The 12,285-nt window shown below is 44.5% G+C and overlaps 1 protein-coding gene across 2 annotated transcripts in view; it reads left to right on the top strand.

The window, feature by feature from the left end:
* AGAP1 (ArfGAP with GTPase domain, ankyrin repeat and PH domain 1) overlaps positions 1 to 12,285 on the top strand; it is a 405,970-nt gene that overhangs the window by 266,193 nt on the left and 127,492 nt on the right. For both annotated transcript variants that reach the window (XM_040441790.1, XM_040441789.1), the window contains exon 9: positions 8,404 to 8,496. In XM_040441790.1, the coding sequence (XP_040297724.1) occupies positions 8,404 to 8,496 (93 nt within the window). The remainder of the gene's footprint in view (positions 1 to 8,403; positions 8,497 to 12,285) is intronic.

The following is a 12,285-nucleotide window of genomic DNA, read 5'->3' as shown; positions in this document are numbered from 1 at the left end:
AAGTCAATGACACAATATGGTGGAATTGAAAACGGATCTGTCCCCCTTTGACTTTCAATGTAAGTCAAGACGGATCCGTTTTGACTTAGACTTTTTTTTAATGAATAATGGAAACTGATCCGTTCTGAACGGATACAAGCGTTTGCATTATAGGTGCGGATCCGTCTGTGCAGATACAAGACGGATCCGCACCGAACACAGGTGTAAAAGTATCCTAAAAGCGATACTGGATTCAGGGTCTTTTCCAAGAAAAACTGATGGTTTTGCACATAAGTGTAATCAGTTTTGTCTGCGACTGTGTTTTTTGATGCATTTTTCATACGCGTAAAGGATAATACTCAACATCTCCTACTGACCATCAGTGTAAAACACATTGCATCCAGATGCCTTTTGTTTTTTCCCATTCACTTCTATGAAGCTATAGCTGCATGAAAAATGCACACTATAGAACATGCGATTTTTCCTGAATGTAGAGACGGTCAGTGGTAAACCATGCTCATGTATAATATGAAGCACTTCAGTCACCACACCAGGAGCTCTGCTTAAGGCCTCATGCACACAAATGTATTTTCTTTCCCTGTCCGTTCAGTTTTTTTTGCAAGCCGTATACGGAACCATTCATTTCAATAGGTCCGCAGAAAAACAGAAGTGCATTCCGTTTCCGTATGTCCGTATTTCTGTTCCGCAAATAATAGAACATGTCCTATTATTATCCGCATTACGGAGAAGGATAGTACAGTTCTATTAGGGGCCAGCTGTTCCGTAATATGCGGAATGCAAACGGACGTCATTCGTATTTTTTGCGGACTGCAAAATACGTACGGTCGTGTATGAGGCCTAACCGAGCACTAACGAGTCTTTCAAACTTGCAGACTTGTGTGTTCTTTTTACCTGATTGTGCCAATATTCTATGTGAGTGAGCAATAGACGTCATACTCACAAGTCGCTGGTACAAAACCTTTAGTTTCTTTTATTTCTTTACTTCATTCCGATCTAAAATGGTACGTCGTGAAGGGCGCTGAGACAGACCTCGCAGACGGGATTCTAAGCCAGAGATTGTGGGTTTGTGTCCCATCTGCGAGGTCTGTCTCAGCGCCCTTCACGATGTACCATTTTAGATCGGAATGAAGTAAAGAAATAAAAGAAACTAAAGGTTTTGTACCAGCGACTTGTGAGTATGACGTCTATTGCTCACTCACATAGAATATTGGCACAATCAGGTAAAAAGAACACACCAGTCTGAAAAACCACACTCGTGTGCACAGACCCATTGAAATGAATGGGTCAGGATTCAGTCCGGATGCTATCCTTTCATTACACGCATCACATCCGGACAGAGAACTCGAGGCCTTAGGGTGCTTTTACACAGGTTTTTCCTGCGCGTGCACTTTTTGAAGTAGAAATGCCATCTCCAGATTTTCTACTGGCGTTTTTGTTAGTTAGCTGCCGTTGTTTGTCTTTCTTGCTCCATTTGAAAAGGGCAGCATGCTGTGGTTTTTGGCACTTTTTTCAGACATTTTGAACACATTCTTCATAGGGGGGAATGCCGTGAAGAAAATACAAGTGGTCAAACACACAGTGTACAAAATACGCACCACCAAAACTACAGCAAAAATAAAACCCTTGTTCTGCAGTTTTTTTGCAGGTAACAAAACACCATAGCAAATTTCAGGTGTGTAGGGACCCTCAAGCTGACAGATCCATTTTAGATAAAGGAATATCACTGTATGCAGTAAGCTCCATCTAGTGGTGGCTGCAGGTAGCATGGTGTCTTCCAGAGGTTTAGGAGCTCTGTATTACCAGCACAGTATTAGGGACACTCAGTAGTGCTTGAAGTAGCAGAGAAGGCATATTTTTTATAGGTAAAGAGAGGAAATTGGTTGCCAAGTACTTTTGCTAATACTTATCTCCATCATCAGAGAGAAAGCACTTATCAAACTGGTGTAAAGTAGAACTGGGTTAGTCGCCCATAGCAACCAATCAGATTCCACCTTTTTATTTTTGACAGCTCTTTTGGAAAATGAAAGGTGGGATCTGATTGGTTGTTATGGGCAACTAAGCCAGTTCTACATTACACCAGTTTGGTAAATGACCCCATAAATAGTTCCCAGAACTCTCATGGGCCCATACATTCCTGGTCTACTTTATTTGTGACGGTTAAAAAAAAAAAGTTGTAAATTTTGTGTTAAAAAACAAAAAGTTTATTTTTGCACAATTTGTAAATTTTTGTGCCCTTCTCAACAATTCAATCCTTTTTCCTGATGCTTTTGTTCTCGATGAGAAGAGTCTGGCAGCCACTTTCTCTAATACACGCATGCTTGGCCGAGCATGCACATGTATGGTAGGACTGGGAAAAAAAGCTGATGACAAAAAAATGAGCATTTGGCTGACAGTTTTCTCATGTGTATGGTTGGCTTTAGTTGTCCAGACATATTTTAGAGGGTGTTCTAGAATGTTTTATTTAAGGAGTGTTCTTATGCAAGTGTAGAAGATATACAGCGCTCTGTTGTATGACTTTTATGCAGCCTTAGGCCTCTTGCACACGACCGTATGTATTTTGCGATCCGCAAAAAATACGGATGACATCCGTGTGCATTCTGTATTTTGCAGAACGGAACAGCTGGCCCCTAATAGAACAGTTCCATCCTTGTCCATAATGCGGACAATAATAGGACATGTTCTATTTCTTTGCGAAACGGAAGGCACACAGAGTACCTTCCGTTTTTTTTTTTTTTTGCGGACCCATTGAAATGAATGGTTCCGTATATGGTCCGCAAAACAGAACGGACACGGAATGAAAATACGTTCATGTGCAAGAGGCCTAACTAGTATAAAAATAAAGTCGTACTTCTGAAAAATAAAGTTAAAAAAAGAAAAATGAAACCTTGTCTGTCCACCTTAAGGTACACTGCACAGTGCTGCCAGGATATTACTGGCTCCTAAAGAAATCATAGGCTAACAAAACTGTTTGTGCAGAATAGAAAATAATTACCCCCACAGCGTATTCATTTATTTTCATCAATCACTTATATAGCGCTGACATATTCCACAGCGCTTTACAGACATGATCATTGCAGTCACAATCTAAATTTCCCATCAGTATGGCTTTTGGAGTGGCGGCAACCGGAGTACCTAGAGCAGGGATGCTTAACCCGCGGCTCTCCAGTGGTTGCAAAACTACAACTCCCAGCATGCCTGGAAAGCCTACAGCTATCAGCCTACAGCCGAGCATGATGGGAGTTGTAGTTTTACAACAGCTGGAGGGCCGCAGGTTGAGCATACCTGACCTAGAGTACTCACGGAAACACGGGTAGAACATGCAAACTCCATGCAGATGTTGTCCTTGGTCATATTTGTACTTAGAACCCCAGCGCTGCAAGTAACCAATGCTAGCCACTGAGCCACCGTGCTGCCCAGACCTATATAGAAAGAACAGATGCATGAATGGTGATGATGGTTCACCACAACCTTTTTCTTTCACAGAAACAGTTTCATTGCAGTTCAAAGGGAATTATATGTATTTCAATTTACTAAGGCCCACTTATACAGACTGATGATTGCTCAAATGCAAGTGAATAATGAGCGGTTGAAGCGATTATACCATAACGTGTATATGACATTAAATGTATAGTATCTTAAGGAATGATGAAGGTGCATTTATGAAAATCTGCCATCCCTGAGCTGTGTAGTCAAGCTGTTTCCTTACAGAAATATTCTGGTCTATTTGACCTTTATGGGACCTCTCATTATACACTGCTCAAAAAAATAAAGGGAACACAAAAATAACACATCCTAGATCTGAGTTAATTAAATATTCTTCTGAAATACTTTGTTCTTTACATAGTTGAATGTGCTGACAACAAAATCACACAAAAATAAAAAAATGGAAATCAAATTTTTCAACCCATGGAGGTCTGGATTTGGAGTCACACTCAAAATTAAAGTGGAAAAACACACTACAGGCTGATCCAACTTTGATGTAATGTCCTTAAAACAAGTCAAAATGAGGCTCAGTAGTGTGTGTGGCCTCCACGTGCCTGTATGACCTCCCTACAACGCCTGTGCATGCTCCTGATGAGGTGGCGGACGGTCTCCTGAGGGATCTCCTCCCTGGCATCTGCCAACTCCTGGACAGTCTGTGGTGCAACGTGACGTTGGTGGATAGAGCGAGACATGATGTCCCAGATGTGCTCAATTGGATTCAGGTCTGGGGAACGGGCAGGCCAGTCCATAGCATCAATGCCTTCGTCTTGCAGGAACTGCTGACACACTCCAGCCACATGAGGTCTAGCATTGTCTTGCATTAGGAGGAACCCAGGGCCAACCGCACCAGCATATGGTCTCACAAGGGGTCTGAGGATCTCATCTCGGTACCTAATGGCAGTCAGGCTACCTCTGGTGAGCACATGGAGGGCTGTGCGGCCCTCCAAAGAAATGCCACCCCACACCATTACTGACCCAATGCCAAACCGGTCATGCTGGAGGATGTTGCAGGCAGCAGAACGTTCTCCACGGAGTCTCCAGACTCTGTCACGTCTGTCACATGTGCTCAGTGTGAACCTGCTTTTATCTGAAGAGCACAGGGCGCCAGTGGCAAATTTGCCAATCTTGGTGTTCTCTGGCAAATGCCAAACGTCCTGCACGGTGTTGGGCTGTAAGCACAACCCCCACCTGTGGACGTCGGGCCCTCATATCACCCTCATGGAGTCTGTTTCTGACCGTTTGAGCATTTGTGGCCTGCTGGAGGTCATTTTGCAGGGCTCTGGCAGTGCTCCTCCTGTTCCTCCTTGCACAAAGGCGGAGGTAGCGGTCCTGCTGCTGGGTTGTTGCCCTCCTACGGCCTCCTCCACGTCTCCTGATGTACTGGCCTGTCTCCTGGTAGCGCCTCCATGCTCTAGACACTACGCTGACAGACACAGCAAACCTTCTTGCCACAGCTCGCATTGATGTTACATCCTGGATAAGCTGCACTACCTGAGCCACTTGTGTGGGTTGTAGACTCCGTCTCATGCTACCACTAAAGAGAAAACAGCGCCAGCATTCAAAAGTGACCAAAACATCAGCCAGGAAGCATAGGAACTGAGAAGGGGTCTGTGGTCACCACCTGCAGAACCACTCCTTTATTGGGGGTGTCTTGCTAATTGCCTATAATTTCCACCTGTTGTCTATCCCATTTGCACAACAGCATGTGAAATTGATTGTCACTCAGTGTTGCTTCCTAAGTGGACAGTTTGATTTCACAGAAGTGTGATTGACTTGGAGTTACATTGTGTTGTTTAAGTGTTCCCTTTATTTTTTTGAGCAGTGTATATTATTTTGCAGTGTTTCTCAAAGCAGTGGAGGAGACCTCTGCATTTACTTGCAGCGATCTCTTCCACAGGCAATGGCTGCGGCCATCGCCTGTCCCCATATAGACTTGTTTGCCGGCAGCGTGTGCTTAGATGGCAAATGCCAATTTAGGTGCCTACACAAACGATTCCATTACCCAATGAAAGAGTGTTTCGCTTGTTCAGCAGGTAATTGGCAGCACCTTTACACCGCCAGATAATCGCTAACGAGTGTTCCTATGAGCACTCGGTGATTATCTGGCGGATTCTCTGCCCATGTTAAGGATCAATACACCTTATATAGCTGATGGCCAAGCACTAATTTGGCCCGCAGCTATCCCTCCTAATGCATGCACACTCGGTTAGGCTGAACATACATGTTTTCTTAATAGGGAGAGAGTAGAATAAGGCCCCCTACACATTTGTTCAGCTATCCGGCTCAGTCCCCTTCCGGGGTGGATCAGAAAATGCTTGAGGGGAACTGTGCCAGAACTGATCCCATAGTTGTCTATGGGATCATGAACGTACATCTGGCGCATCAGTTATGATGCCGGTTGCCAAATAGCACTGGACAGAAAAACACTGCATGCAGCATTTTTCTGCCCACCTCTATCAGTGTATAGACGCCAGATTTGTGTCTGACTCCGGACCTAAAATACCTGGCTGGACACAACTGATGTGTGAAGCTAGCCTAAGCCACTACCAGACAAGTGTTCATTTTTTCAAAAGATCAGGCATTTTGAAACAGGAGACAGAGTCTGGACCACCATTTTCCAATCTGAAGAATTTACCATTTGTCCACTGGATAGATGATAAATGCTACATTGATGAGGATCCAACTTCTGAAACCCCACCAGTCACCAAAAAGACAACCCAGATTCCCCCAAAAAACAACCCAGTGATAAATGCTACAGGCTAGAATAAAGGCTATGTACACCTTCAGGGCCAATTTTTTTAGGTTTCCATTTTACTCATTTTGGGCTAAAAATAATTTTTTCAGTAGGTCCTTATTAAAAATATTCAGCCGTTCTGCCACAAAGGGTTAACTGTCTGGCTGTGTGAATTGTACTTTCACTTCATCTAATAAACCTTATCTCTAAATTACTAAAATGTCTTCAACACTTAAGGCTGTATGACACTGGCTGATATTTTAGGCGATAATCTTGCTGCCAATTGCCCGATAAACGAGAACGGGAAATTCCGATATTCGCTCTTTCCGGCGGCAGATCGTGCGGTCTATCATCGATCTGCCTCTGGCAAACCACTAGACAGTATGGGGACGAGCGATGGCATAGTGACCTCTCCTCCCCATGCTGCGGAGGAAATGGCTGCATGTAATAGCAGCGGTTTCCTCCGCTAGTTAGCAAGTGATTGTTGGGAGGGAGCACTTCCCTCCCGACAATTGCTTGCTGATGTGCCTGTCCAATACAAGCTTTATTTTATGGCACATTTACCCTGCCCAATAATCGGATAGATTATCGAAAATGAACATTTGTTCCCGACAATCTGCCCATCTAAATGTGCTTCCGATCACCCGATGAACAAGCGAAACGCTAGTTTTTCGAGGGATTCCGTTGTTCCTAGACACCACCAATCATAGTTTCTGGGCAGTAGATTGTGCTGTCTAAACAGCAATCTGCTGCCCAGAAACAATGATTCTGTATGGGGACGAAGGATAGCAATAGCGTTCCCTCGTCCTCATACTGTGAAGGAGATCCCTTCACTGAACAAGCAGCTGACTGTCGGGAAGGAATGCTTCCTTCCTAACAATTGGCTGTACATCGGACGGTTGGCTGTCTAAAACGACCTTAAGCCACATTCTTATAAGAGAGATAAGAAATTAGCTATAATGAGTGCTTATAAGGACAGAGATGAGGAACCATCAGTTTATGGAAATAGTAGAAATACAGAGTCTGGTACTAGAGAATCTCAAGGCTTACAGAGAAAGGGGCTCAAAATTTTTAATAAAGACCAACTGAAAAAATTATCTTTAGCTCAAAATGTGTGGAATGCAATAATAAATAAATAAAATAATTGCCCCCAAAGATGTACATGTCCTTTAACCTCTGTAGACATCACATTTGGTGTTTTGTTTGGCATATATGTCAAGAAAAAAGCACTCAATGAATAAGCCAGACATAAGGCACATTCCTTATATTTTATGTTCGTACGCTACGCATCTACATTGACAGTAGACATTGCAGGTGCCCATGTATTGGAAAACCTAGTGCCGGGAGCATTTACTGATGTACACGGCAAACACAACGTGATGCCATTTGTGATATTAGGAGATTCTGTAGCCCAAAACAGCTAAGCAGGTATACCCGTGACAATATTAGTCAGGTAGCATATGACATACGCTGGATTATATTAATTGGATCATTATCAACATGTTTATAAATGTGCTTGGGAGATTGCTGCAGATGGCCCCCATCAATCTGTGCCTTCATTCATCTCTCAACCACATTAAACCGAGCCGTTAATGCCAAAGTGCCTTCATGCTAAGTGATTGCCAATAAGCAGTTGACCAGTAACCATGAACTTTTAGACTTGCTTGGGGGATCAGTCAATTTTTTTTAAATCTATGAACTAGATTTTTGTAGGTCATTTTGCTCATTTACATAAGACCGTGATCATTACAAATGTTCGCTGACCACTTATGGGTCTGTTTGTGGTATGAAGAGGCTGCCGACCAAATCCATGGGCGACCCCTCTCAGCACGTTATATTTTATAAAAACTGCAATAGAAGCAAATTCTCCAAATCCTACACAGTCCTCCGCTTCCTCGCCCACCTGGTAGGTATTACATTGTTAATGCAACGGGGAATGAGTCTTGAGGAGTATCCGTGCCATGTCCCTGAAGGGTTAATGAATAGTTTGCTGACTGAGTAGCGGAGGCACAGGAAGGCGACTATTTTCTGCAGAAGCTCGCAATCTAACCTTGCTGTTCTTATTTCTGTGTCCACGGCAGATTAAATGAAGCAGACTGCTCTGACGGGGGGCGGGAGGCGCGCCGGGAGAGCGGACGCTCTGTGTTTGTGGAGGTTTTAACGGGATGTGAACTTTTGCTTTTCAGTCTCGAAAAGGGAGCGACCCAGACAAAGATAAGAAAGGTCTAGAGAGCAGAGCAGACAGCATCGGCAGCGGGCGAGCAATACCAATTAAACAGGTAAGCTTCCTCCCTGCCTCCGCCTCCCTCCGCCTGGCTCCAGTGTGTAATTAGAGGAGCCCACGCTCGGGGTCTCGTCTCCGAGCCCCCCGCTCTCCGCACCGCGTTTGATGCCCCCCCCTCCCCGAATGTGGAAGAGTTGCTCACTTGACATCAATTAGGCACGAATCCTGCGCACATTAAAATGGGATCATTAGGATAAAGAGGTGGTGTGAGAGGGGGAGGGGATCTGCCATGTGACAACAGGCCCTAATGAAGTGAGCTGTTCAGGGGGAGGCAGCGAGGCCCAGGCAGCTTCAAAGTGACGCCTTTGTGCAGAATGCTTTGATTGGGCCTCTCTGCGCCTGTCTGCTGGGGGATTGGAAGCCCCCCTCTGATAACCACGCACGGGCTTGATTTGGCTGGTAATCTGAGCCCCCCTCTGACGGCCGACGGGCAATTAGCCACACTGAACGTGTCAGCTGCAAGACCCTGTTTGTAATTTGCTAATGAAGTACTTGTACCTTTTGATTAGGTTCAGTTTCATTTAGGCCTCCATTACCCGAGTGAGCGTTTACAGCCCTAATGAACGGGCTTAATTAATCCTTTCTGGTGACGCGGAGGGAAAAGGGGGGGACGTGGTAGAGTCAGCAGGAGCTGAGGCTTGGAAACGTTAGCCCAGGAGAGGCCGTTAGTAGCCTAACAAGGAGGAACTGCTTTGGTGTGGATCCAGAGAGAGTGTGAGAGCTTCATAACGAGGCAGAAAGCCGATATACAACTTGTGATTCCTGCCGGGGCAGACATTGGGGAGTCTTTAACAGCTCGACAGGAGTTTTGGTTTCTGTCGTATAGGTTGGTGCCGCCATATAGACCAGCACTGATTATGGCAGCATGGAACTTTCCAAAGGTTTTTCAAGCTGATAAGTTGATCATTAGACCTCGTCCTCAGCGGCTAGTGTTGTGAACTAATTTGTCAATGAGGTTTCTGCGGCAGGGGGTAAGACCCACAACATCTCTTTCATTAGTTTGGGCAGTTGACAGGCCACAGCCATTTTCAGATGTAACCCGCTACTCTCCCACATCACAGGCAAATTGCAGTAACAGCGTGTTCCCTGCGGACACCGGCGACTTTCCTGTAGCAGATGACAAGGTGACGATTGTACAAAAGGACGGTGGCCCTGAGATCTTTAAACGTTTCACAGCACAATAAATCTTATTTTGTGATTCATGTAATGTAAAGGAAAAAAGTCATGGTCATGAAATTCCCGTCATCCATCTATGTAATTGAAAACTGATACATTTTATGTTTGTGTTTTATTTTGTTTTGTGTATGTATCTTTTTTTTTTAACAGCATATACATTCATAGGTGTGTGTGTATATATATATATGTGTGTGTGTGTGTGTGTAAAAAAGGCCAAGGCAGCACTCAAGTATCCGTAAAAAAAGGGTATTTTAATCACCCATGTGGAAACGGCAACGTTTCAGCTCTCCATGGAGCCTTTGTCAAGCCATGGAGTGAGCTGAAACGTTGCAGTTTCCACATGGGTGATTAATACCCTTCTTTTACGGATACTTGAGTGGTGCCTTGGCCTTTTTTTACATATATCTAATAGGAACGGGTCCGTGGTCTGTTTCAAGGAATTGCACCACTTTGGATTTGTGTGCTGCTCATCAACTTTTATATATATATATATATATATATATATATATACACGCACACTCTGTTCTGTAAGGTCCTCACTTCCCTCCCGTATTGACTTCTCTCACTTCTCTTGGCTGCAGAGAGCCGCACATCGCGAACGCCTGATTGCAGTGGGAGGCAGAGGCTCCTCTGGTGCCATTTGCATAAATCTTGTTAAGTCAGAGGCAGTTAATGAGGTACAAATGAGGCAAGGAAGGTGACATGCAGATCCATGCTGGCAGATGGGAGGTGGCTCTAGCGGTATCAGCTGCCAGGGTGTCTGCTCCCCCTCCTCACCTCTGGATCGGCCCTCTAATGCTTATACATCCTTTGACGGTGGACTAGAACAGAGCTTGCAAGTCCTATGTGTAATGTGTCCCCTTATCTTCGCTGCATTGCACATTATTTGGGGATACAATTGTTTTTTTGGGATGCATTCAAGGTATTATTTTTCTATGATGCCCTAAGACTGTCCCAGGTGGTGGATCAGATGTATAAGTAGATTTTACCGTATCGATCATTTTGGCGATAGGCTTTCATAAATCTATAAAGTGTTTCCGCTCACTGACAGCTCCAGTTTAGACCAGTGATACAGGACTTCAGGCAGACCTCTACTCCCTGCCCGCCACCACCACCGAAGATGGATCAGATCTCTGGACAGAAGTTTGTATGTCTTTTTCCAGTGCCTCGCGCCAGAGCCTCTGGGACAAATCTTTATTAAATGGGGCCCATAAACAGTTTCCCATTAGGAGCGGAATTGTATCACTTTGCCGCATATAATTTGGTCACCCAGCGTTGGTTGAGTCACAGAGACTCATTACGAGTCCTTGTGGATGGGACTGAAAGCTGCTAACGATTGTACCAGTATAATTAAATCTTTCCAAGCACTCGGCAGCAGTGTCAACGAACTGTGAAGAAAATAATGTTATATAGCCAATCAAAAAGAGATACTTGTAAACTCATTTGAAGCGTCAGTGTGTGTTAGAGCCCTCTCTCTGGATGATGCTTATTGCTTGAGAAATTAAAGATACAGTTTTGTGCTAAGAGGCAATCCGGAAATTACATCCTGAATTAGTTGTTAATTGATTTGGTAATTCCCTGGGGTCTGCACACTCTCTCTCTCTCTCTCTCTCACTTCATTTTTTCCCTTTTTGTTGCTTTTCGTTAAGTGTCTGTTCTCCCAGCTCCACAATCATGTTTACCAATTAGATGTAATGATAGGAACAATGTGGGTATGTGAGCTGGATGCAATGTGTGTATGTGTGTGCGTGCCGGAGCTAATGTGGAGTGTGTGTGCTTGACTAAGCCGTAATGCCCCTCGTATATTGTGCTGTGTGCGAATGAGGCAATGTCTTCTTTGGGGAGTACAGAAATATATTTATGGTTCATGCAGGATTGTAATGTCTGGGATTTATTGCTACATTGCTGAAATATATATTCAGTAGAAATGTATTTACCTTATTTTTCGCTTTATAAGACTCACTAGACCATAGGATGCACCTAGGTTTTAGAGGTGGAAAATAAGAAAAAATATTTTTAATCACACCTCAGATCAGACCCCCAATCTTCATCAGACCTCAGATAAGACCTCCAATGGGAATCAGAACTCAGACCAGACTTAACCCCCAATGTAAGGGTCCATTCACACGTACGCAAAATGGGTCCGCATCCGTTCTGCAATTTTGCGGAACGGGGGCTGACCCATTCATTTTCAATGGGGCCGAAAAAGATGCGGACAGCACTTCCGTTCCGCGACCCCGCAAAAAAAATAGAACATGTCCTATTCTTGTCCGCAGCCACGGACAAGAAAAGACATTTCAATTATAGTGCCGGCCATGTGCGGTCCGCAAAATGCGGAACGCACACGGCCGGTGTCCGCGTTTTGCGGATCCGCAATTTGCGGACTGCATAACAGTTGTGGACGCGTGAATAGACCCTTAATCAGACCTCAGATCAGACCCCCCCCCACACGCACACACACACACACACACTGTTAATCAGACCTCAGATGAGACTTCATCCCCTTCCCCCTCCCACTGTTAATCAGACTATAGATCGGACAAAAAAAATTAATAAAAGACCTTCCTCTCCTGCTCTGGATGGCGCTGACATTTGGGAGATCCAGCAC

The sequence above is a fragment of the Bufo bufo genome, chromosome 7 (assembly GCF_905171765.1).
Source record: "Bufo bufo chromosome 7, aBufBuf1.1, whole genome shotgun sequence".
Classification (NCBI taxonomy): Eukaryota; Metazoa; Chordata; class Amphibia; order Anura; family Bufonidae; genus Bufo; species Bufo bufo.
This window is presented reverse-complemented; position numbering and strand designations above follow the sequence as displayed.